Source organism: Erigeron canadensis, chromosome 7 (assembly GCF_010389155.1).
Source record: "Erigeron canadensis isolate Cc75 chromosome 7, C_canadensis_v1, whole genome shotgun sequence".
Classification (NCBI taxonomy): Eukaryota; Viridiplantae; Streptophyta; class Magnoliopsida; order Asterales; family Asteraceae; genus Erigeron; species Erigeron canadensis.
In genome coordinates this window covers 33,037,524-33,065,502 of record NC_057767.1, presented here as the reverse complement: position 1 = coordinate 33,065,502, position 27,979 = coordinate 33,037,524, and the positions used below count along the sequence as shown (strand labels likewise).

Sequence of the window (27,979 nt, the reverse complement as noted above, 5' to 3'; positions counted from 1 at the left end):
ATCAAATTCCCTATCAGGTACGGGTATTTTTGCCGTGGGCTTTGATTTCTTTGTGAAGGAAACTTGATCAATTATAAAAAATAATTACTAATTGATCAAATTTCAATAGACAAAGTTGCAGTAAAAGGTAACAAAAAATTCAACTTTTGACAGCTTTTAGTAAGTAAACTCATTTATTTCCAATAAGAATTATAAAAAAAAAATAAAAACTAACTGAAAAACAGGTAGAACAACTTCAAAGCACAAACTTCAGCTACTTATTGCTTTTTTTTTTTACCCTCCAAAGGCATGATATAACAAACTGATCTAATACAACAAACTCTACAATTAAATCCCTGAAGTCAATAACACCATCTACTAATCAAACTCCATTTTTACCAGCATTAGATGATGAAGAGTACAACAATGACGATGCTGAGAAGCTCGAGTTATTGCTTTGAATATACAAACACTTCATTGCATCCGTTGATGGGCCTGCACTTGTCTTACAGGTTTTTTCTTCATTAGCAGCTGCATTAGACCCTTTCAGGGTCATTGTGGATTCCGCTTTTGCACCCTCTTCCCTATCGTGTCTTATTTCCTTCAGCATTGCTTCAATGTCTTTCATGGAAGGCCGGTCATCTGGAATTGGAGCAACACAAAGTAAAGCGACACCTAGTGTTTGCATCATCTCTTCTATCTCAGGGTCGGGTCGGGCCTGTAGACTTGTGTCTAATACTTCAACCCCGCCTCGTTTCTGTCTGACCCAGTCCACAATGTGCAGACCGTCTTCTATGGTTGGGTCGATTGGCTGCTTACCTGTTAGTACTTCTAGCATAACCACACCAAAGCTGTATACATCGCTCTTTTCTGTTACTTTCATCATGTATCCTATCTCTGCAAATTATGATAAGATTTGTCACTAACACAACTAAAATAGAATTTTATTATGACTTCAGCTGCAAAAGGGCCGAGTCAAGATTTCAGTACCTTGTCTAATTGATATTAAATAGCTCAAAAGTTCTATGAGAACTATGTTTAATTCAAGCTTGACCCAGAAATCTATACCAAAGATGATCATAAGCACATACATAGGCTCCAAAACCTTTATTAGTACTTTAGAGATTTCCTTAAGACAAATCGTTGCATATTTCATGGCCACAAAAACACCACAAGCACACTCATAGGGCTTCAAAAGCAAACTGCCGTGTTCAAGTGAAACGGGCTGTTTTTTATTACGGGCTGAATGGGTCAGTGTCGATTTGTATCTCTATCCAACAATATATTAGTTTGCTTATAGATGCTTAATATGGCAGTCATGACTAAACAAAAGAAGATTATTATAAGGGAAAAGAATCTGTGTGTGTATGTAACTTGTCTTCAGCTACTATTATAAGAAAGACTTTGTTTTGGTTCATCGTATGTAAGTAACCTGCTAAAACTAACAGATCGTGTAAATAATCTGCTAAATGCTGATGTGGCAGTCTCTCATTGGGCCACGTATCAGATGTTTGATGGTGCCATGTTAGTATCCGGCCGATTTCTTACACCATTCGTTCAGTTTTGAGACAAACTTACATACAATGAACCAAAACAAAGTTTCTTTCCTACGATAGTAGCGGAAGACAAGTTACATACACACACAGATTCTTTTCCCTTATTATAATAACAATGCAACTATGGTTGTTTGCATAACAGAAGACTTTGGACAACGTTCAATCCCTTTGATCCTATACCCGAATGGCTAGCTATATAACACGACCCATTGAGCTAAAAGGGTCAAACTTGTCCTAATCATATGTTCCAAGCTCATATTTGTATTGGAGATGAAATCATTTGCTTGTTTGTGCCCCTAAATATGATAATAAAAATTTTAAACAAACTTGACAAAAACAGAACCAACCTGGAGCAATATAACCAAAGGAACCAGCAACTGTGCTTGATGATCGAGCAAAATCCCTATCATCGACAAGTTTTGCCAGTCCAAAATCAGCAATGTAAGGTGTAAAATCAAGCCCGATGAGAATATTATTCGCCTTAATATCCCTATGAACAATGGGAGGCACACAATCATGATGCAAATACGCCAATCCTTGAGCTGAACCTAATATTATCTGATACCTTAAATTCCATTCTAAACAGCACCCACTAGTTCCATGAAGAAGACTCCCTAAGCTTCCATTAGGCATGTAGTCATACATAAGCAATCTCGTGTTTCGGTTCCAACAACAACCCAAGAACCGAACAATGTTTTTGTGACGGATTAGTCCCAAGGTTTTCACTTCCGTCGAGAAAGAATCACGAACTGCACTTGAAGGTACACCCTTATCCTGACTATATGCGGATGCCATTGCTGTTGGCCATAGTTTTTTCACAGCAATCACTTCACCATGATCAAGATTTGCACGATATACTACACCTGAACACCCCTTTCCAATCACATTGGTTTCGATCAAAGATCTTAATATTTGATCTATTGTGAAACTAAGCTTTTGAAATGGTGTGAATTTCCAATTTGATGAACTCCAGTTCCCAGATTCAGAATCAGTATCTTGAGGTTTAGCTTTCTGAACTCGAAAAACAGCTATTATCCCGAGAATTACCAATGCCACAGCTGCAACTGCTAATAAAGCTATAGCAACTTGGAGCCTCTTTGAATCCCCAATACCCCTTTTGTTAGACTTGCCCATTTGGCCCGTCTGACCAAGGAAACAAGACTTATGACCCAACGGGCATAACCCATTGTTTCCAGCAAATTCTTGGACTGATAACTGATGAAAAAGTTTGCTGTCAGGGAGAAAACCAGTGAAATTGTTGTAAGAAACGTTTAACGAGACAAGATTCACGAGCCTAGAAAGTGCCATTAAGTCTCCAGTTAACATGTTATGAGAAAGATCTAGTGCTGAAAGCTTGTTCAAAGATGATATCTCTGGTGGGATTATTCCGTTTAACAAATTACAGCTCAAATTCAAAGCGATATCTAACGACACTAAGCTGAAAAGCTCAACCGGAATGTTACCAGAAAGCCTGTTACTACTAAGATCAAGAAACTGCAGATTTGAACAATGACCAAGCGTTATAGGAATTGGGCCTGAAAATGAATTTCCACTAACTGCAAGTCTGTTAATCAAAGAAAGTTCACCTAAACTATTGGGAATTCGACCCGAAAACTGATTATTTGAAACATCTAAAGCTTGAAGGTTGGTTAAAGAAACTAGTGAGCTAGGCAAAGTGCCAGAAAGAGTGTTATTGCTGAGATTCAGCATTTGCAGATGTGTGCAATTTCCTATTTCATCCGGGATTACTCCTGTGAGAAGATTGTCAGATATATCTAGAAAATCTATCTCTACAAGAAACCCGATTTCTTTAGGAATCGGTCCACTAATTTTGTTATTTACTAGCCTTAATCTAAGCAGTGAACTACAATTCCCTATCGACGATGGGATTGAACCCGAAATGGAATTTGAAATCAAAAGAAGTTTTGTTAAGTTCTTCAAATCAAATAAACCAGAAGGTAAGCTGCCAGTGAGATAGTTATGAGACAAATCAAGAGACTGCAGACTCTTCAAACCTGCCATTGGTGAAGGTATGCTTCCTTCAAGTTTATTCTGCCACGCAAAGAACACCGATAACTCTCCTAACATCCCAAGCTCACTCGGTATCGAACCCGTCAACCTGTTTTGATCAAGCTGTAGTTGGACTAAATGAGTACAATTCGAAAGAACCGGTGGGATTGAGCCCGAAATGTTGTTGTTACTTAACATTAACTCTTCAAGATCAACAAGATTTCCAAATGAAGTAGGAATGTCACCAGATAAAAAATTCAAAGACAGATCAATAACCTTCAAACTTCTACAATTTCCTATCTCCATAGGTATAAACCCCACAAGATTATTTTGCCACAATAACATCCTTTCTAGCTTTTGAAGATTTCCTAACTCAAATGGAAGTGACCCAGAAAGATCATTTTCATATAGATACAAATCAACTAGCTCACTACAATTTCCGATTTCTTTCGGTATTTCTCCTGTAAGCATTGTTGTATATATAGATAAAGTTTGAAGCTTTGTTAAACTACCTAAGGAGCTAGGAATAGTACCTGAAATCTTTGTAACAGCCAGGCCTAAAATTTCCAAATTTTGACATTTCCCCAACTCAAAAGGGATCTTTCCTGTTATATCTTTATTCCCACCAGCTCTAACAGTTTCCAATTTGCCAAGATTTCCTAGCTCAACAGGAAGCTCACCACTCAACAAATTATCAAACAAAACAAGATTTTTCAAACTTAAACAATTACCAATCTGTTTTGGGATAACCCCACTAAGTTGATTAGAGTTCAACACCAAATCTTGAAGTTTCATAAGCTTACCTATAGATATAGGTATATCACCTACAAGACTATTATAACTCACATCAAAAACTTGTAATGTACTAATATCACCAATTTCATCTGGGATCTTTCCAGTCAAATTAGTTCCAGAAATAACAACACTTTCTAACTCTTTAAGCAAGGAAAGATTAGCAGGAAAAGGCAGAGCTAGTTCAACATTCTTGATACTAATTTGTGTAACATATTTCTGTGATGAACATGTAATATAAGTCCATGCACATGGGTTATCATCAGATTGATTCCAAGTTGAAAAAAGTTGTAAACTTGATGATACCCATGAAAGCAGAACAACACCTTCATTGTTTAAACCATTAACAAGAAAAACAAGAAGAAATGAAATAAGCAAGAAAAAGATATAGTGGTAATGTTTATGTTTGTGCCTAATTCTAAACATTGGCATTTGCAAATATGTGTGAGTATGAGTGTGTGTGAGGGGACTAATTCCTAGATACAAATTATTTCTGGGGTTTTGTTGCAGCATGAAATTGGACAAAACACAAAAAAATTTGCTTAAAAGGAAAGCAAGGAAATGAGAGACATAGAGAACTTGGGAACAGGAACAATTTGTTTATAATTTCGTAGTTAAGTATTATTATGAGCATCATTTTTTGCATTGGGGTTCTGTAAATTTTCTTGATATGTGTTAAGGTACAAATAGGGATGGAAAATGTACAAGTGATTGACCTTAATATCGGGAACAATGAGGGAATCATGTGCGAGGATAGTGGGTTTTGCTTGGTTTTCTTCAATGGTGATGTAGGGGTTACTTTGGCATTGAAGTTCAACGTTTGTAGAGTGTCTGTGTGTTGAGAGTAGCGCCATTTTTTTGAATTTAAAGGGATGGTCTTTAAATAAGGGATGGTCGTACGATCCGGTAGTATAACATACTCGTCGACTTGTATATAAATAGATACATGGTTGTCGATTTGTAATTTAACTCGATTTAAACCTATGTTTTTTTATCGGTAAAGGATTCCTTCGTAACATAGTATGATTATACATGTGATACTTTTATAAATAAAATATAATTTGATTATCTTAATACATTTACTAAAATATTAAATATTCGATAATTTTGATTCATAAAGTTACCGTATATCTACAAATTCACACTAAGAGGATAAAAAAAATACATAATAACACACAAAATAATGTAGTCATAAATATAATATATAATCATATTATCAAATTACAATAATTATTTTATGGCACGCATTGAATCAGTCTAAGTTAACACAGCGACTCGTAAGAGTATAAACAAAAGAGACACTTAGCAACTCAATTCATTTTTAGTATAAATATAGGCTAATAGGTGGATACTCACTTTTTGCTATAGGTAGATATTCACTTTTTGCTCATATATTTATTTATATTATAGCTTGTTGAATACAGTATTAAATCGAATCTATTTGTACTCTTAGGATAGATGGTATACATTGGTAAAGGAGTGATGACCGGGGTGTAACACAACTCTGACCAGTGATCAGCTGCGTGGTGGGGGAAAAAGTGACCATCGCATCCATGTTCGCTCCCACCTTCTTATCTTTTTATTTAATTGAAAGTTGATTTTTATTTGATGTTACAAAAATAAAAAATATGTATAAAAAAAAAGCGGGGAAAAGTGATGAAGTAATTTTTGTTAATGGGAAATGGGTAGTGAGATATCTGCAAGTGGGAAAAGGTTGGGGATGATTGAAAAGATGCAGAAAAGTGGGGCCGACGGGGAGGAGTGAGGAGTAAGGATGAGTAAAAAATCTCAAGTCTCGAGTCCCGTCTGGCGTCCCTATCTTGATATAGGGAAGTGGTACCAAGTCCCAAGTAGGATCGGCACCAATATTGGTTTTTGATGATTTTCAGGATTGTGACGAATCAGGATAATCCCACAAACAACGAGATTTTTCGATCCCGTCTCGATCTCACCTTATGCAGTACCGGTGCCATATTTTCATGATTTTTGAGACTGGTACCATCGGCATCAATACCGTCCCATCCCTAGTGGGGAGAGGTAGCTAAGGTTTCAACCTTAATTTTTTCTTCAATAGGCATAAATTTAACAGATGAGCTAACCTCATATTGGCAAAATAACTCCAAATGTCGAACACTTGAAGAAGGTCTTCAAAGGCACCTCTATCATTTCCTTTTAACAAGGTTTTTTCATGATACGTTGCAAGTTTTTTTTCATTAGATAAAACTAATAAAAATACGATAAATTTGGGCTTAACTTTCTTGTCTCTTCTTATACCCAACTAGTTCAAAATATTTCTCGTTTCCAAAAAATCTTTGTTTTCGATTGAGAAGAATTTTGCTCATACTAAATTTAAACACAAAACCTTGGAGTCTCATGTTCCCTCAAATATCAATACATCATATATATTCTTCTTACATTGATACACATATACTATATCTATATTTATACATCTTCCTTTGAAGAAAATAGTTGTTTCTCACTACATGTATTTCATACATACACATACATATATTAAATATGGTTATTTTCATGTATATTCGAAATTAAAAAATAATAATAATAAACCCAACCAATCCATGCGAGCTTGCCTTCACCTATTCTTCCACACGAGGGCATGCTTCACAACACGGGACACGACATGGTTGTCCAACAGCGTCCTCTACGATATAGCCGACGACTAGCTACAATGTGGTTATTGGTTGTGGTTTAAAAGGACCGAACACTTTTTTCATGATGTGTTTATTAATTTAAAAAATGCTGGTCTCTGTATATAATACATTTTTTTAACAACAAATTTTAAACTAACACTACCTTATTTAAATATACCAAGAAACACCATTACCAAAGTTTGAACCTTGATTTAAAAAATGTTGGCCTCTGTGTATAATACATGGACATGATTTTATTTGATACTTTTATATGTTATTAAAGAAATTAGGTACTAAAGACTAATTAACTAAATGGGTAAAAAAATTGTAGGTATCCACATTTAAAAATATATATAGCTTTAAAAAATATTTCATACTACTATAGCATCCATCTTTTATAACAAAAGAAAAATCATTCCATGTTTCCAACTATGCTCATGTTTTTCAAAAGTAGTTGCTAGCATTCGAGGTAGTGCATTGTATTTCAATTGTGATCCTACACCACAATATAAGGCATACATATTGGATACGTATTCAAAATGGTATTTTTGAATGAGTGTTGATCGTTTGTTTGTTTGTCTGTCAAAATTCGTTACTAGTCGAGATTTAGTACCAAAATTCTAGTCTCGTATCTATTCGGTAATGGTACCGTCCCATATGTGGTCGGGATCGGTACCAATATTTGGAGATTTTCGAGACCATTGTACCATATCCTGGATGGTCTATGCTCATCCTTAATACCTCTACATTGTATGAAGGAGGTTAAGATATAGACAACTTTATCTCTACTATGACTGTGTAAAGAGACTGCTTACAAGTTTTATTTAGGATAGAAAAAAATCTCTAACCTTATAAAAACATGAAGATAAAATCATTGATTTCAGTCTCTAAAAACAAAAATATTAACCACTTAATGCTAGTTAATACCCATATATGAAACTTGAATTTGAAAGAGCATGCGATAATAATGAGTAAGTAAGTAACGCCCAATGCCGTCTTTCACGGGTTTTCAATACTTCGACGGTGTATGGGGGAGCTTACGATGTAGACAACCTTACCCCTACCACGACGGTGTAAAGAGACTACTTCTAGTATCTAGCTAAAAATAGAAAAGAATCTTCAGCCTTACAAAGGATGATGATAGAACCTGACCTTTATCTCTAAAAAACAAGGGTGTTAACCACTTGATCTAACGTTGTTATTTAAGAGCATGGGATAATGTTAGAGTTAAAAAAAGATGAGTTCACATATTACAAGACTAAAAGACCATGTGATCCGTTATGGAATCATTTTCTTGAAAAGATATCAAAACGTTACTCACTTATGACATCGGTGTGCCTTGTACTACACTACTACCTCTCATGTGCATTTGATTCTTTTCATTTCAATAATAATAAGACCATCTCCATGATTATATAAATTTTTTGACACTAAAGTGTCACATATCATAGTATTAAGTATTAACATAATTACATAACATTGAAGTCACTTTTTCATTTTTAACTTTAATGGTTTATTTTTATAATATCAATTTACATATATACACAAACAAAGCGAATAAAATAATTAAAAAGCTTATGTTATAACCATAAAATTGAAACCCAGCACCAACCATGCATAACATTGAGACCCGACGCTATGAGTCATAAAATCTGACATTGGAGATAGCTTAAATATGAATGATATATTATTTTTTTTTTCCAAAAGAAATGGTTATTATATCTATATTTATTTATACTATCTTATAAAGCATGTTGTCTTTTTTTAAAATCTCAAAAGAGGATTTGAACTACCAAATTATCTTTCTTTCTTTTTCACTAATTTAAACATCTCTACCTAATATACTTATAATACCCTTAAATCTCAACCACTCATTTTTTTCTCTCTCCTTAAATCTCAACACTAATTTTTTTTTCTCTCTTCCATAGATCATTTTATTCCTCTAATTCATTCAAAATCGTTTATCGATAAGTTATAAAAATTGTATGGTTTTTCCTAAAATTTCATGCTCTTTCATTACAGATGTCATTTGATATACTTTCGACGAATTTTTAAATTCGAGGACGAAGCCTGTACGGCTAAGGCATTTAGTTATCACACTTTATGACTTATTGTAACAACCGTCTTAGAAATGTTCTTATTAAGTTCTTAAAAACTTACATTTGCCATTAGAACGGTCAGACAGTTCAATTTGAATAAGTTCTTGACGTACTTTAGACCTCAATTATGTGCTTATATGAAGGTCAATTTGATCTTAAATCTTGATTGATATGATGAGTTCATATCTATGTACAATGAAATATTAAAGTTTGATTTATAAACGTTCATGTTCATTAAAGTTCTAGTTCAAAATGTTCGCAAATGGTCCTTGCAATTATTGGGTTCATTTAATATGGGAAAGGTATATAAAGAAATAAGATGGAAACCTAGAGAGAGAAACATTCATACTTCATCTTCTTCTTCTTTCTTCTTTTCTCACACTAAAACACATAGTGCAGCCACATTTTCACACACAAAATTCATCATTTGATTTTGGAACCGATCTAGATATATGTTCTAACATATATGTTCATTAGTGTTGATTTTCACATATATGTTCTAACATATATTTTCACACACAAAATTCTTCTTCTTCTTCTTTCTTCTTTAGTGTTGATTTTCAACACTAAAGTGTGCCACACCTTGTTCATGTTATTGAGGGTCTTGAAATCGTTAAAAATGTTAATGGTTGGTGTTATTATACATATATGTTCTAACAAGTCCCGGAACCGATCTAGATCTTTGTGTGATGTTCATGTTCATGTTCAGCCCGTTCAGGACCTTGGGACGATTCTGGAGGGACGATCTTGAGCCCAAGATCGTCCTGGCCAGCCTCCTTAGTTCATAGTTCATGCTTGTTCAATCTCGTGTGGTGTGTGGTGTTGTTGGTACGTTTAATGGGTAACCGATCCTTTGGATTGGTTTAGCTCAAACAACTTGTTCTTGAATTGACCTTGAGACTTGTTCTTGTTCAATGGATCATAGGACGATCCTGATCTAAGTCCTTTAGGACGATCTTGAGGTATTGTGCACCTAGAACGATCTTGGTTAAACTAAGAAACTAAGATGACCTTGAACCTTAACTTGTGAAACGATCTTGTACAATAAGGCAACTGGAACGATCTGGTCTAAGGCCCTGTAGGACGATCTTGAGTCACCTAGGACGATCTTGCATCCAAAACCCTAGGACGACTTTGTGCAACTTTGAACCGACACGTACTTGTTCTATATCATACCACACTCGATCCTTAATCACATAATCAGTTCATAACAACATCATTACTTGATTAAACATCTCAAGGGCTGTCCATTAACACAAAAACTAGATCATGGTTCGATCTAAGACAACGTACAAAGTACAAACCCTAATTAAGTGCAAATAAAACATGTTCTATCTTGATTATCAAAGTACGAGTGTTATGATCGATTAAAATGAGTTCTAAAGACTAAAAGTTCATCATTAAAGACATGTTCAACTCATTAACACGATAAGTACTTAAGTGTGAGTTCAAAGATGTTCAGTTCGAGTCCAGTTCATGTACTTAAAGTTCATTTAAAACTCTTTCGAGTCAAAACGTTCAAAGATCTTCAACGGACCAAATCATCAGTTCATCAAGGACATTTCAGTGATTGAATAATCACATGAACTAACATGCGTACTTAATTATGATCTATGACATGTACTTAGGCATCCATCAAGACATGCTTGGATTTCGATAGATATACTTATCTATCTTTGTGCTTATTCTCTGTGCTAATACTACTAGTGCTTGTACCAGATCACTGTGAGTTCACTAATCCCCCCTCTCGTACATTTGTTCAAAGTTCTTTATTGGGGACTGAAAAGCATGAAAACTATTTTCGTACTTGTACATATGTTCGTGAACTATTTTACGTACTATATTATGAGCTTGATCTTGAACTACTTATGAAATGATTCCTAAACTATTTGAAGGAGTATTTAAGTCTTGAATGGGCAGGAGCTTAAATACATTCATACTACCGTACTTGATCTTTATTATGTTCTAGTTCGTACATGTACTTGTTTAGTTCTTGTTCACTGCTATCAATTCATATCCCACAGTTCATGGAATGAACCGTAGTAATTATGGACAGCGCTGTTTAGGGTAGACCCACCCTCATTCTCCACGGTTTAGGAGAATGCATATTACTTGTTCTTGTACATGTCATCTGTTCTGACATAGATCTTACTATCATATGAGCACACTATTACACTAAAGTTCAGTTCTGGCCAATCGGTTTAGCAGTGATTTTTTTCAACTTATGCCTAAGGTTCATTATATGTTCTTATTCAGTTCTTCCTATTATAACGTATTTATGTTCAAAGTGCAGTTCTTGACCTAGTTCTTCCTATCATAAAGTATTTATGTTCAAAGTGCAGATCTTGACCTAGTCCTTATTATTGCAAAATACATTGGTTCGACGTACAAAACTTATGATCTTGTTCTTATTATACATATATACGTATATGTGAACTAAAAGTACATTATGTGAATCTCACCAACTACTTTTGTAGTTGACCTTTTGAACTTACATGCTTTTCAGGCTAGGATAAAGTAGATCTTGTAGCATAGGAGCCTTCCTCTCTTAAGCTCATCCTTTGGCGATTGTTCGAGCATCCAAGATCGGGAGTTGTGAAGATCTTTCCTTTGCTGTTCAGTTCAAGTACTGGTTCTTAAAGACAATTGTTCTGTCTTTGTCCATTGACTGAGTTTGAGTACTTCTTATGATCTGTAATAACTACTGTACTTTTGTTCTTTGATTAATCTTAATGGCTGTGTTGGAACTTGTACTATGTGCAATTGTGCTTATCTGTGCATCCCGTATATTCCGCTTTAGCGGGGTGTTACACTTATCACCTCCTCTGACCTATCACCACACCATCTCACCGGCGCAATGCGCCGTCACTTTCCCTCGTATTAATATAAACAGAGTTCAACATGCCAGTAATGCTGAATAGTAGTATGAAGTAAAGCTTTTTTGTATATAGGATTGATGTGTGTTGAATGTTCAAATCATAATGGGTAACTTATCAATACTATATTATAAAGCAAATTTCTTCCGTTCAAATTTTAAGTTTTTAACATTTTTACTTTCCTAAAATGCCCTCTATCTATTTTATAGATATCTAAAATAACTATAATACATTTTCTCTCTCCTTAAATCTCAACCGATCATTTTTTTTTCTCATCCATAAATCATTTATTTATGCAAAATCTTTTATTACACCAACCGTACATCGATAAATTATAAAAATTATATGGGTGTTCTTAAAATTTCATGCTCTTTCATTAGAGATGTCATTCGATATACTTTCGACGAATTTTTAAATCCGATGGTGGAACCCGTACGGTTAAGGCATTTGGCTATCACACTTTATGACCTATCACCCCCACCATCTTGCCGCCGCAACGCGCGAGTACTTACTCTCGTGCTTTATTAAAAAAACAATACAAGAAATAGCGTTAGTTTTATGTTTATGAATTCGTCAGTAGGATTCCACAGTTCACACACTATATTTGACGAGATTGTGAATTTGTGACACAATGAATGGCCAGGTTTTATAACTTTGAAAAAATTTTGTTCATTTTTCTTAAAGTAGGCCCAAATATGAAAACAAGCCCATAAATTTAAGCCCCAAAAATGTAGCCCAATCCTCTATCCACTTATCTTTCTTGCTAACCAGTCAGTAATCCCTCTGCAAAAACACACACAAACACATACAGAAAATATGGGATTGTAGCTGCTTATATAAGTTATAAGTACAGAAAAGAAAAAAAAAAGCAATTAAAAAGATTCATAAAACACATATATTATTTCAACATGTCTTGTATATTTACTATCCAAAATACATATTCTCCAATATGTTATTCTTTAAAATCACACACATACAAATCACAATCCTTATCTTATAACTCCCAATCATTATTAAAGTTGAAAAAGCTTCCAATCATTCAAACAAGGAAATTCAGTTCCACAATCCAAGCTGCTCAATCTGGGTTTCTTAAAGGTACTTTTTTTTTTTTTTAACTCTGCTTTTAATAATATGTTTCTGTTCATAATAAATTTGTTGGTTTTCTTTAAGTTTTATTTTGTATGTTAAAATTTCATTTTCGGTATGTAATTATGTAATGGGTAGTTTTAGACCACCAAACATACTTTAAGGTATTGTACTGTACAATAACATGAAACATGTTTAGTGGTGGTCGGTTAAAAATCGGCGGTGTACAGATATTATATATTATTATTCTCCGCATATACCTGAGTCGAAGACTTGCCTCAGATATTATTGTTATTTCATGTTAACTTGTGGAAAGTTTGTAACAAAGGATTGGAATATAGAAGTTTAAGCGCCTTATAAGTTCAAAGGTACTGGCTTTAAAGAATTTCACTATTTAAGGTTTATCTTGATTTTGGAGGTTATTGGGCCACACCATGACTTTTTGCTCCAAAAGGTGTACATTTTTAGAGAAATATTTGTCTAAAAACCGTAATTATCTTTGATTTAAGAATTTGATAACTTTACAAAGACCTTAGGTTTAGGACTTTAGGTCTTCCGTTGGATTTCGCTAGCCCCGTGTCATAATGAAAAACGATGCCCCTTCAACATGAAGAAGTGTAATTATATGTAGAAAGAAGATTATTAGTATTGTGAATGTTGTTAACGGGAGACATAGTTATGGCGAGACAGGGACTTTTAACTTTGCTAGATTCAGGAAAGTCAGGTTTTCTCGAGCTTTGGGTGTAGTGGAACAATTCTGTCTACTGCATATGCATCAACATGAAATTCAACTTTACGTCGACTATGTAATTCGGAATGTGTTATGTATCCTGGTAGTATTAATTGAGAAACTCACATGATTGCACTTCCCAAATTGGTTAAGTGAACTTGAGCGTAAAACTAGTGAAGTAAAATCAGTTTTTTTGTGCTTTGGCTTAGCCTTTTATAATCAACCGGCTCTGTTTTCTTGCAGGTAATGTTACATATGACATTTTATTAGCAATTTATAAATTAGTTACTCACGTCTTAGTTGCTATATTAAGTTTGTAAACCCAATTCTTACCATAAAGTTTGAGCTTCACAAAGCGTTATGTCTTATATTAGATTTTGTTGGTAGTAATATAATATCTTCCTCCTCCTAAGCTTTACATACAACAACGAGTTTTGGGGATGATGTATTACATTTTGAAGAACTTGAAGAATTCAGAAACTTATTTTAGTTAGTATTGAGAAACTTGAACCTTTTTCACCGTAAGTCCATTTTTGCTGCTTGTTGTACTATTCCAACGGTACAATTGTGTCGTGTTAAATTCGAGTAACTAGTTTATTTCTTTTTTGAAATAGTCAAAAAGTTATTTGAAGCTTAAAATGATACACATTTCTAATACAGACAGTCTGGCCTAAACATAAGACAATCATCAAACTAAAACTCAAAGACAACTGAAAGGCCACAACTGAAATTACTTTGAAGCGCTGACCAAGATCAGAAGAATACTTCAAATCTTGCCTGTAATATGTTTCTACTGTATACATTTAGAATCAATATTTATCAATTTCATTTTATATAGGGAGTGGTATGGCATGTAGAACACATTCTTTAGGTTTTTTTTTCTTTTTTTCATGTGATATCTAAGCCTCATGCTAACTTAATGTCTTGTGTTGTCTATAAAGTGCTTCAAACAGCATATAAGGTTGGAAAGGATGGAATTGAAGCAGGAACAACTTTAGTGCCAGTAAGAAATTCTCTATCCTCTTATTTTCTTGAAGATTGAATTAAATTCGCTTGATAAGTTAATTAAATTCACTTGATAAGTTTCCATTTTTCACAGATTATACCTTTTTTTTGGTCATGTGTTTTAGGAATCTGTTCCAAGACCAATTGCTCGGATATCTGTGGCTGTAATTGGGGCGACCATTGCACTCTTTCTACTCAAGTCGTTCTTGTCCACAGCTTTCTTTGTTCTGGTAAACTTATAACTTGATTTTTAAGACGGGCTATAGCTTGGTAGGTTAGGTAACGGGTCAAGAAGGGTTTGGGTTGGGTTGGGTTGGGCTGACATGTAACAACTTTTTTGCTGACCCATACTTTTTGCCCAATGTTACAACATTTTAGTGAACAATTAAGACATTAATCATGGTTAGCAAAGCAACATTGTTACAATTTAAATCAGTCGTTAAATAAGATTTAGCAGGTTATGCGTCAGAAATTGACTTTCAGCTTCCTGCTTCTAGTACCTGTTTCACCCAGTTGAGATAACATAACCCAAATCGACCTATTGGCACATGCAAGATGGAATCTTGCAGATTCACTTAATTTCATCATAAAGCCTCACGAGAATGGAAAATATGAATGTCGAGGTTTTTTATATGGTACATTTGAAAACGGAGGTTGTCCCATCATCATGAGTATCTGTGTTCTCGAGAGTTCCTTCAACAAAGGCCGTTATTTTACATTAAATGTAGTCAATAGAAAGTTCACAATGCAGCTAATTTTCCGAGTATTATGTAACAGGCAACAATGGGACTGATTTACTCGGCATTCATCGCGCTAAACAAAGATGAAGGTCCTAAAGGGGGCGGAGGCACCTCCAGCACCACCACTTCAACAGACGAAGAGAGCCTCGAAGAAGCAAGAAGAATTATGGAAAAGTACAAATAACTATTTTGACCAAACTCCATTAATATTCACTAGCTTTTGCAAAGCTTGTTAAATACAAGTAAATTTTGTACATCCATGGAACCCATTTTATATATTTTGAGCTCACAGTTTTCAGTATTTTGTTGATCCATGACAAGATTTATGAGATGGAGATATTGTGTTTTTAAGTCTTAATAACTATGATTCTGTAACAAATAAAAACATTCTGGGTGTATTTTATCAAGAATATGTACCAAAAATCAGATTAACAACATATTGAAAACTAAGATTAACAAGATGAAAAGAGAAAATAATTTGGACTAAAACATTTGGAAGGGGTCGCGCGTACGCAAACCCCGCTGCCACAAATTACGACGTAGGATCGACCACAATGGGCCGACCTTAGGCCAGCACCCTTCCGTTAAATGTGCAATGGAAGTCACCAGCCTAGGCCATGGGCCTACTTGATCACCCATTATGACCCCGTCCAGGTATGTAATTTTTAATTTGACCCAGCCCTTTGTTTTATATCCCACTCTTCTCTTCTGTCTTTCTCTCATCTATCCATGTGGGACGAGATTTTAAAACTTTTTTCCATCTTTTTTCCATCAATGCTTTTAATTGGTACAGAAAATGTTATGTTAATAGAAACAGTTTCCAAAAGTTAAAAAAGAAAACTTGATGTGCAGCAAGTCGAAACAATGGAACCAAAGATGAACAAGTTCAGTCTCAAAGTCGACCATGAATAAAACATATACAAGAGCTTATCTTATTTTTAAATAATAAGCATAAAACGATGTTTTTTCAACATTCTTAATAACCCGGTTCAACATCCAGAACCAGTTTTCATTGAACCAAAAACCAAGCTGCAATTTTGGTTTCTAAAGGAATCTAGTATTTTGAACCAAATGAATAATTTTTATTGAACCAAAAACCAAGCCATTAGCTGCTTGTATAGCGGTCCAGTTTCAAGTCGTTTTTTTTTACACTTTTTTGCCGGCCCGATCCATGTTATCGGAGTTGTATGTTGTGCAGTATATTATATATATTTGTTGTGGATGACTAAAAAGTGTTATAGATTTATCACAATAGAGGCTGTAACAAGACCATGAACGGCTAACAATATGAAAAATAACCGGGTACTGTTCTTATATAATTATATAACGATAACGATATACATATAGAATTCGAATAGACTGCAATGCATTTCGACAAAACTTTTGTAGAACATTATCCCGACTATCTAACCCTGGAAGAGCACGGAATCATAATTTCGATTGGTTTATAGAAACCGATATTTAGGCCGGCCTTATGGTTTCTTTTGTTACTTAGTCCTTTAGAGATTCAACGAATACTCAGTTATGCCAAATGACGTTTGCTGGAATCCATAATTAAACACAAATATATAGCAAATTATACAATATTACTCAAAAATTTGTTTACATCTATAGACAAGTTGTTTTGAACAATAAAACGATTATAAGTTTGTGCGAGTTATAACCATCATAATCGACTTGTTACAAAAGAGCTATTACATAATTCTAGCCCTTTTCAAACTGGTAAAATAGTCTCATTATAGTAACAAAGTCTTACAAAACAACAATCTCTAAGAACACTTAAAATGCTGTTCACTTTCTCTCTTGTTACATTTTAAGAGAATTATATGTAAACAACTACATAAATTTTTACAAGGGATATAGAAAGGCGAAATGGTTTAGTCTTGACTTCTTCGCCAAACAGTAATTACATAGCAAGAGGATGCTCAAATTTCCATCCTCTATAACAAGCCTTTTTCTTTGATGACTTGAAACACGCTTGAAGCAGACCAATGTGGCGATAATGTGTGAACGATATACAGAAAAATGTACACTTCTCACGTATTTCGTTCAGTGACATAGTAAAATGAAAGAGAATGTTTGGGAAAAAAATTGGTTTTTCTCAAAATTTAAAATGATGAGATATTAATTTACTCTTATTTATTACTATTTAACACTGTCTGCCTCGTCGACAAACAAGTGCACCGGATCCTGAAGTAAGTGAGGCCACAACCGATGATGGTTTAGCACTTAGACTCGATGCACGGGCATAACTGGCTCCTGCACCAGTACCAGATGGTGTAAAGAATGCGCCGTTCAACATGAGATCACCTTCTGATCTCCAATTCCAATGTCTCCATCTTCCTGCTGTTAGTACTCTATGAGTAACCTGTTTTTACACAAATACCAATACGAACATTTGTTAGATCCAATGCTGGAAGTTCGGTGCGTTTGTGGTGAATAAATGAAAAAAAAAAGATTTTATTTTATTATTACCTCTTTAGCATTAGGATTGACCGGAGCCAGGTATCTGTTGCCTTGGCTGTTAATAGTGGGATCTGCACTGCCACCGATCGCATACATTTCCCAGTGTGTGTAGTCGTTATTTACAACGTGGAAATACCCATGCCTACACCTGTTAGTAAATAACCACTTGTGTTATATATCAGGTTTCAGAATTCAGAGGTGGCAAAATGGACGGGTTGTCATAGAAGTTTGACTTTTAGTACGGGTTTGGGCTGGGTTCATGCACCAACATATACTTGTTTGTTTCTTTTGTTCTTAAGTTTTACTTTATGAAAACGGTCTAAAGATATTAAAGAGGCTGTATGCATTTAAATATGCCCCGGGTCAGTTTGACCCGTTTTAGCTGCACAAAATTTTTAGCTTTTTCCCCCTTGGATCATGTTAAATAAGCTCAAATAGACTTAAATCTAAGTAAATGAGTCAAAATTGTTACTTTATAGACTTATGGTTAAGTTTATTCAAAACACACCTTGGCATTCTTTGGACAAGACCCTCACCGAAATGGTTGTATGCAATGGTCACTTGCATAATCTTGTCGCGGTCATAAGTGTCGCTGTGACCCAACAACATAACCTGTTCATCAATAGTATTAGTTCATGTTATAAACAAATTAACCAATAAAATCGAAAGTGACAAGTTAAGACTAAAAAAATACCTCATTGTGGTGAGTGAAATAATTGTTAGAAATAGTAATAGCGGTTGATCCCATAATAGCATCAACAAGCCCATCAGCACAATTTGAAAGAGAATTATGATCAACCCAAATATGACTCGAACCAAAGATGGAAATCGCGTCACCATCAGCCATTGTTCTCCATCCATAATGAGACGGCGAGCTTCTAACCATTGCATTTCCAGTTGGTTTACAATCATGAATATGCAAACCATGAATGATCACATTTGTGACATACTGAATAGTGATGCACCCGCCATTTGCAATATGCACATTGACTCCACGAGCATCGATTGTTTTAAAACTGTTCATTAGTAGTTCTTGTTTAAGATGGATAACCATATCTCTTTTGAAAATAATCCATAATGGTTGGTCTTGAATGACAGCATGTCTTAAAGTTCCAGGTCTTGGGTGGACCGGGTCGTCGTCATTTGGGTCAGTAACGACATAGTAACGTCCATCACGTCCACCAATAGCGTTACGACCAAACCCAATAGCGCAGTCCGCTAGGCGCTTACGGTTACGCTGCCAGTTTCTGTCACATCTCCAGCAGTCATCAATTGGATTCCCAGTGCCACATGACAAAAATCCTAGTTTCCTTCTTTCTGTATTATTCCTAATGGTCCTGCATTTTTCATTCATTCAATACATAATAATCAGAATCAGATGATCAATTATTATAAAAACAGGTTACAAAAAATATATCTCTGATCAACCATTCGGTAAGAACTATATATATATCCAACTATATAAGTCTAAAGCCGCTTCATAGGTATTAAATACTTATTATACATTGTACACATTTCCAAAAATAAAATAATTAGATAGTCACTTTAAACCATAACCATTCATAATTTGATGTAAAAGCTAAACCGAGAGATATATTTATTATTATTTTTTTTAACGGCAGAAAAACTAACAACACCCTTAGAATTGGTGGGCCCACTCCAAGTTCGAATCCTAACAATGTGTAAGTTGTTCAGGTTATATCTAGTTTATATTTTTGTAATTGTACCTTTTAGTAAATAGCGTCTTGCTAGTTACTTTTGTTAATAAAAATTTCTGCCGTTTTAAAAAAAATAATTTATTTTTCCATGTCTTAAATGGTTATAGCATGACAAGACTCTTCCCTAAATATATATGACACAATTTGAACCCTTCGACTCCATAATGAAATCTTTTAGGAAACACCTCACCACAATATTTAATTAATTATTTTAATTTTGCAGCAATTAAGTTATAAATGTAGCCAGTGATTCAGTGAATAATTTAAAGTTGGGACCTTAGTCAGAAATAGGACATAAAATAAAACTATACTCAATGTACAAGGGTCTTATGTATTTTTGTGCGATGTTTAAGTACATTGTATGATAATTAAAATATAGACAAGTTGGTCAAATAAATAAAATAAAAGCAATATAAAAATAAAAGCAATAATAGAAAAGTATACGGAAAAATGAATACGGATTATACGGAAAGTGAGGCAGGCATGATTTTGTAGGTGACAATAAATGAGTTAGGATAAGAAAATAAAATAAAATAAAATAAAATAATATTATATATCTCGACACATCACACATTGTATATGTATCGTCGGTGGAAGATAGTGTAAGCATTTATATCATCCAATATCGACATGATTGTGTCGGTCATTTAGCTAATAATAATGAGATTGTTGTTCTGAAAAAAGCTAACAGTTTTGGCCAAGTTTTTATATAATCGGCATTTTTATTCAAAAGTAATACACTTTGTCATTAGATTTGTGTAACTAAATAAAAAATATGATGATGATGATACTTATTTTCATGCTAACCAAACGACATTATATGAAAACGAAACCCATACCCAAAATTCCCAAACAAAGGCTTCCCTACTATATAATTCAGAATTGTAATTGGCCAGACTGGACCCGAAAAGTTCCAATAACTTGGTGGGACCAATTAATGCTGGTTAGAATATGGCATTTTGCAATCAATATTAATGTAGTACTCTTACTATGCATCATGAAGATCTAAAGAGTTTTAGTTTATTGAGGGTACCATGTGAAGAAGAATAATAAGTATCCATTTCTTTGCAATTATTGAACATGATCGATCGATCGATCGATAGAGAATTATTTGCTGATTTGATTTGACATATAAACAACGAATTTTTTTTATTTTTATTTTTTAACATTGTAGATAGAATGGTATCGAAAATGTGACAAGTTAATAAATGATAATAACGTGGATCATAATGTGACATATTGTTGTCAAGATAAAAATGTAGGTAAATGTAGATGATTTTAGGACAATTTGAATAAAGTGTTTTCGCACTCGGAAATGGTAATTTAGTTATACTATTTTTATATCATAATTTGGATAACAAAAAAAAGACCATTTTATGGATGAAAACCACGTTCATTGCCACAAATTGAGATCGATCCAGATTACTTTGTTGTTTTTATTAAGTTTTCCACCAATTAATCATCATAAGATAAATGGTGGTCCAACTTTGGTTAAAAAGATTATGAAAAAAAATGTTCCTAACCACGTGATGAAAGCAAACAAATAATAAGTTAATCCTAATTACAAGAAGAGTGTAAAAAAAAAGAGGGATACTAAAACCAAACACATGCAGTCAAATAACAAATACTAATAAAGTTATTATATATAGATGAGGTATAAAATTAATATATATTATTAATTTTTAATGTGGACCAATAGTAGAAAAAACAGAGGAGATGCAAGTTTATTAATTGCTTGATTAATATATAAGCAGATCACCCAGCAATATCATGTGGGCACGCTGGCACATAAAGATGCCTAATAAAATGGTAAAAACATGCAACAGCACAAGAACATGGGAGATCTTAAAGTAGCACCATTCATTTGTTGTTCTTTTATTATTGTTACAAAGATAAGATTAATTACAAAAACTGATTTTTTTTTTAAAAGGTAAATTTTATTAATAACCACTCCCGCCAAGTTAGCTAGGGGCACACTATGACTATACAGAACAAGAAAATAGAAGTAATGTTACAAGGAATTATACAATAAAATCACACCAATCCTCCTAGGAGATGGAGTGGTGTTTCCCTCTACATTTATACCATAAAAAAACCCCATAGTCAATGTGTCATGCCAAACCTTCTCCACACTCACTTTGCCACTCAAAAACAGATAGTTGGATTGGAAGTCAAGATAGCATTCAATTTATGATTTATTTTGTTACATTGGTGGTATTGTGTAGATGTACTTCTCATATTTTGTCATTATCAAAATAACTTTGATTTTGGTCATGCTCAGTAGAGACGGAGCCATAAACTTTTTATCGATATGATAAAATATGTAAAACAAAGTTATTTGTAATAATTGTTTTATAAAGCAAATTTAGAAAGATATCATTAATATCTTTTGGAAAATCTTATTTTATAAATGGGTGTGGAAATTTGTGAGGAGACAAAGGACCCTCCGGTCCCCTTGTGATTTCGTGTCCCTGTTGCTAAGATTTAATCTAATGATTCATAATAGGATGATGGAAATTATCATCAAAGCATGACAAAAGTATAGTGTTAGTTGTAACTTCTTAGTAAAAGTAAAAATAAAGTATTGACTAGAAATTGTGTTAGAGTAAACATTAACTTTAGTTGAAGGACCACTCAATGTGCATATAAAGCCTAAATTTAGCAATTTCTAAGCAAATTTGTGGAGACACTTTAGGTGACACATATTCACATTAGTTGGGTATGGTTTAATTGACATATAAATGCCATTAAGCCAAATACCTTTTTGACAAATTACATGTATTTTACTAATAATCTCTCAATATAATTTTAACCAAAGGTTATTTATATATATTTTTTATATGGTAATCTCTTAATACTTTTTTCCATTGTCATCTTTACAGATTGTTTTAATTGGTTATTATAAGTAATTGGCAATTTATATGTTAAGGCGTAATTTACAAAGTGGTTTAGGTGTCATGCAAGCAAGAACAAAATCAAGCAATATCATGGGTAATGTTTTGTTGATGCTCAAATATCATGTGATCTTTTTAAAAAGAAATATACTTTTTCTAATATTAATTTAATATTAAAAATCATTAAATTGTCAGTTAGAGAACATGAATTTGTGTAGCTAATAAGTAAGAGAATAGACTCACATGTCAACCATAGAAGCAACCCTTTCCGGATTTTCGTCAAAGGCATTCTCATTCTTTTCATTAGCAATTTCTTCCCTTCTCCTGAGAAAAATTGTCGAATTCAAAATCCAAAATGTATATAATCAGATTACAAAATATGAACTCTAAAGCATAATGTAGCAGTTAGGCCGTTTCTGAATTTTTTAAAAAGTACATTGTTCACAGTAATTACATACGTACGCATAAAAATAAGGCCTTAAAACAAAAGAGGATAGAACAGTTTTTGAGATTTTAAAGAAACACTCATATCCGAATTTTGACATGTACAAAACTCAAATGTATCACAAGATCTCAACTTCTCCAATCTGATTGATACATCTAACCCACCAATGACAACATACAAAGCAGTTACTAATCAAAAAAGCAGGTAAATATCATATCCAAAGTCCAAACCATTAAAATAACCAAAAATATATTTTGTGATCATAAATGTACGGCCCTAATCAACTCAACCATGTCATCATTCCAATTCAGTCACCTTTTAATTTTCATTTTTTTAAATCATTAATTTATTTTACTTCTATACATCAAAAAAACATCATTGCCAGAAATTCACCTCAAAAATCTAAAGTCTCTACCAATTGAGCTAACTTCATGTTGTCTTTTAATTTAGTCCATCGTTTTCTAAGGATTTAAAGTGACAAACAAGAATGTAAGTACTAGAGTCATTTCAACTAACCTGTCCACCATTGTTGAATTATCTATCAAGCTTTGTAACTCGATTTTCTCATCCACACTGTATATACACAAACACTTCAACTAATCAAATTCACATTACCAAAAACTCGTAACAACTAATAGTTTAAAAAATGTTGCCAATGTCACATATTCGTTACAAGCTAATCGAAATGTAGTAGGATAGCATTGTTCATGCAAATATATCGATAAATTACCTGCTAGAACCAGCATTGATGGAAATGAAAAATATATTGACAAGAACAAATAAACTTAGCGCGAAATGTCTCGCAAAGACCACCATTGTAACTTGAAATTGCACAATGTGATGTGCAAGTAGTATACTGATCAAAGAGAATATTTATATATAATGTATGTAGGAGGATCAGTTGAACAAATAAAGGGGCTGAATGAGGGAGTGTTTATATAGGGAGATGGCTAAAAGCATAACTATAGTATAAATACATTAAACAAGGCCTCCTGAAAATACTACTAGTAAGTTTGACTCACTCATGGTTTGGTTGGCTAGCTAGTATCTTTAACCCTAGTTAGGTTATCTCATTATTTTTAATTGGAGTTAATATTATTAGTTTTTTTGTTTTCCAGTAGAGTCATAAGCATATTCATACTCACTTTCTAGGTATTTTATTACTCGTATATTTTTTATTTATTTTTAACGATATTTAAAATTTTATTAAAAGTGCTAGTAAGAAACTAGCGATTACAAAACACGATCCAACAGACAATAGAAAATAAGGAACAACCTAACTTTTAACAATACAATATAATCACGCAACATACCAACGACTATTAAAATCCCAACGTAACGCAAAAGGAAAGACCTCTCATGTACGTAGCCGAACACCTGTTGCATTATACCACAAATGCAAAGAGATCTAACCGACATTCTTTGTTCATATCTTTAAGGCACTATGTAGGAGAACAAATCCCTTTACACTGCCTAAATATATCCAAATCTTGAAATTACTAGGAAAATAATCTTTCCATTTATGTAATTGCACGAGAGAGAAAGGTCCTTGAACATTAATTACCAGAGGGATCTCTATAGCTCCAGCAATTTTCTGGGTCAAGCTCATCAGTAGTTAGAGGACCAACATAGTCAAGCCACATAGAACAAGACTCGTCAATAAGGTTTAGATTAGTAGCCAGGGGTGAAGATGGTGACACAAACACTAGAAATTAGTTGTTCATCTATCTCTTTAGCCACATGTTTCTGTTTACCGCTGTTGGTAACTTCATCGATAGGTTGATCTTGCGTTAGTGATGACTCACAAGAAGCTTTTGAAATCTCATTTGCAGTAGCTGTAACTGTCTTAGTCCGACACTTATCTTGATGTAATAACCTGTTAAGCAAAAAAAATCATAATCATCTAAACCGTTATTGATTATTATTATTATTCCTTTCGTTCCATTTTATTTTTACAATGAATGCTAGATCAATTGGCTGGAGTCATCTCTGGTATTACCTCAGGTCATGCGTTCGACTCTCTAAAGTGATATGTCCTGGGGGTTTTTGTTTGAATCACCTGTACGTGCAGGGCTTCATTATTATACGGTGAGGTGTCTCCTAATGTCGAATACCGACTGGTATTAAAAAAAAATTATTTTGACTTTCAAAGTCTTTTTTCTTTAACTTTAACAGTAAATTTTTTGTTGGTGTCATATAACACTTGATATAAAATATATCAATAGATTGAGATTTTAATGTATTTTTCGTTAATATTAGTTTCATCAACTATTATATAATACAAACAAAGTTATTTACGATGGTTAAAGTTACACAAAAAAAACTTAAAAATCAAAATCGGACAATTAAAATGGGATAAAATGTTGAATACTCCGTAATAGAATACAAACTCTTTGAAGGTATTCTAATTAAGATAGTCATATATCATAAATTTGGTGTTATTATGTTGAATACTCCGTAATAGAATACAAACTCTCTGAAGGTATTCTAATTAAGATAATCATATATCATAAATTTGGTGTACTTGATACAAAGTTTAAAGAGTTTTAATGAGATTTTGAGTTTATCGTAATTATAACTTCAATTCAACCTCATAAATTTTGTTATCACATTTTATGTTATAATTAAAACAAGGATTAATTGCTACCGGCAACGGGACAGGTTACGGATTCGATTTTGATGTTTTGCCCGATCACAAGTTTGCACGAATCGGGCCGGGTTTTGACCTGTGCACATGCCTACATTTTATATATCTGCCTACACTTGTCTTGAAGATAGCTAATATAAACTACTTCTAAGTGGGGAAGTTGGCTTGCCTTCGTAGTCTCTCGATTACACTTTGGCTTGTAATCTTCGACTTATAAATATTTTAACCAACTTCTAGAGAGCATCTTCCTTATATTTCATGTCCTTGTCAATATCTTCAAGGATTGCATATTTCAATTGATATATATATTGTAATATGTTTTGTGAATTATGAAGAGACATCTATTTCGTTTATTGATGTAAATGTCGGTTGATTATATGAAAGTTGTATGAAGTTTGACGAAGATTGTATGAAAAGTTGTTGAACGTGTGTGGGGAGATGGTTTATGTGATGTATAAAGTTTATCATATTGTTAAAGCCTCTTATTTTTTAGAAGTTTGAATACTTTTTTTTTTTTTGGTTTTACCGTTGCTAGGCCCCTCTCCCCATCTTCATTTGTCATCTTCAAGACGTTGGACAACGACACTCCGTTAACAATAGCATCGTGGACGAAGCGAATTCACTACGCATTGCGACGCTATTGATGTCACCAGCCTTATGTTCCTTTCGTTTGCTTTCAGGCATCAAACACGTACCTTATTTTTAAAACTCTAGTTCCTTCATCTCATATCTATTGTTAATTGTATAGCATTCGATCGAGTTTAGTTCACTTTATGTACAATACTGATGAACATTCATTCTTTAAATCGACTAAAATTTTGAACATTATATCTAAAAATGCACTTAAGGTTGAGTGAAAACCAGTTGGTAAAGGGTTGATCATTATGAGTAATTGGTCATTATAGGTGAATAGATATAACTGTTTCTAATTAACAATTAATACTATACATAACCTTCATAACCTTTTAACGCGTAAACATATCTTTTCATATAGGAACACTAGATATGAAATATGATAGTATTGGTGTAAAAGCATATACATTAAATATTGACTTGGTTCACATTGACTTTATCCAACTATTAACCATCTATTCAACTTTTATTCAAAAAGGTTGTTAACAGTTTGACTTTATTCAGTAATTCACGGCGGAAATATTACAACATTTCTGATTTCTTTTTAAACCGTCCTTCAATAACGCATTATCAGAACTATTAAGTGACAGAAATATGTTCCATAAAATAAAAAAATGTATTTTAAACATATGTATATTTTGATACTGTACAAAATACACAAGACTATTTATAATTTTTAGTCTCGGTGGGAAAAGTAATAAAAGTTGTTGAATTAAATGGTACAAGTGAACACTCGGTATTAAACCAAATCTAACACATTTATTGGATTGGTTACATATTCAATTATTGGTTTGTAACAAGTTTGGCAAAACCTATTTTATTTGATCTTTTAATAGATGTAACTTTCATGGCATTCCTTTCATGTAAAGTAAATGCTACTCGAATAGCTGAATGAATTCTTTTTTGAATATTTTTCACTATTCTAACTTCTAAGGCATATAAATATGCGTATATTAAACTAAAATGAATACAAACTTTCAAACGAGAAGAAGAATGAAAATTTATTACAAACTAATCGAAAGTTTTTTATTTAAAGCAAAATATTAAAACAAAAAGAGCTCTAGCAAAGTATTAGAGGCCCGCTACAAGCCTCAAGAAATATCTATGATTTAGTTGTTCTGATTTCAATCTAGATATCAATGATATATGTTTCTGATTGTATTTTTCTTGTATTCCGTAGATTTTTAATACTTTACCAGTGACCTTTTAGTTTTAATATATTGTCGTTCAAAAAAAAAATACCATTATAATTACAATACCTAGAAACATATGAAACGACTCATTTCTAAGTACATTTTGAGACTTAAAACTGCGAAGAATACAAACAAGTTTTAAAAAACTCGTGTCGTTTGCAGTTATTCGAGACAGACAAAAGTATCACCCAACAAATACTGAGGCACATATTTTCACTCTACACCCAAACCAAACAAAACGGAGAGGGTTAAAAAGCCAATTAAACAAAACGGAAAGGGTTAAAAAGCCATTTCATCCACGACATCTGGCTCTAGAAAACTAATTGAAGTTCACTATTAGTGTTTTAAGAAAATTAAGTTAATATTTTGAGAATAACAATACTTGCGTATTTCATTAATTTTTTTTTTTTGATAATGACAAGTGTTAAAAATTTATGATTCGAACGCTATCATTGACATCCA

At 33.3% G+C, this 27,979-nt stretch overlaps 3 protein-coding genes and 1 non-coding gene across 4 annotated transcripts; 1 reads left to right on the top strand and 3 right to left on the bottom strand.

Moving 5' to 3' along the window:
• Positions 1-339: 339 nt before the first annotated feature.
• Positions 340-4,769, bottom strand: LOC122609353 (LRR receptor-like serine/threonine-protein kinase RGI2). Its single transcript, XM_043782404.1, has 2 exons — positions 1,883-4,769; positions 340-876 (listed from the first exon to the last, which is right to left on the bottom strand). The coding sequence occupies exons 1-2, from the start codon at positions 4,767-4,769 to the stop codon at positions 362-364; spliced, it is 3,402 nt and encodes a 1,133-aa protein (XP_043638339.1). The 3' UTR covers positions 340-361.
• A 7,982-nt stretch (positions 4,770-12,751) lies between these two features.
• Positions 12,752-15,822, top strand: LOC122607719. The gene is made up of 4 exons (XM_043780747.1): positions 12,752-13,055; positions 14,718-14,779; positions 14,907-15,011; positions 15,559-15,822. Exons 1-4 carry the CDS (start codon positions 12,869-12,871, stop codon positions 15,703-15,705), a joined length of 501 nt encoding a protein of 166 aa, XP_043636682.1. The 5' UTR covers positions 12,752-12,868; the 3' UTR covers positions 15,706-15,822.
• Positions 15,823-16,016: 194 nt separating this feature from the next.
• Positions 16,017-16,183, bottom strand: LOC122609611. The gene has a single exon (XR_006325361.1). It is a non-coding gene; the product is annotated as a U1 spliceosomal RNA (small nuclear RNA).
• Positions 16,184-17,232: 1,049 nt separating this feature from the next.
• Positions 17,233-23,955, bottom strand: LOC122607301 (probable pectate lyase 8). Its single transcript, XM_043780246.1, has 7 exons — positions 23,775-23,955; positions 23,561-23,617; positions 22,843-22,923; positions 18,682-19,324; positions 18,496-18,599; positions 17,997-18,135; positions 17,233-17,889 (listed from the first exon to the last, which is right to left on the bottom strand). The coding sequence occupies exons 1-7, from the start codon at positions 23,858-23,860 to the stop codon at positions 17,671-17,673; spliced, it is 1,329 nt and encodes a 442-aa protein (XP_043636181.1). The 5' UTR covers positions 23,861-23,955; the 3' UTR covers positions 17,233-17,670.
• Positions 23,956-27,979: the final 4,024 nt, after the last annotated feature.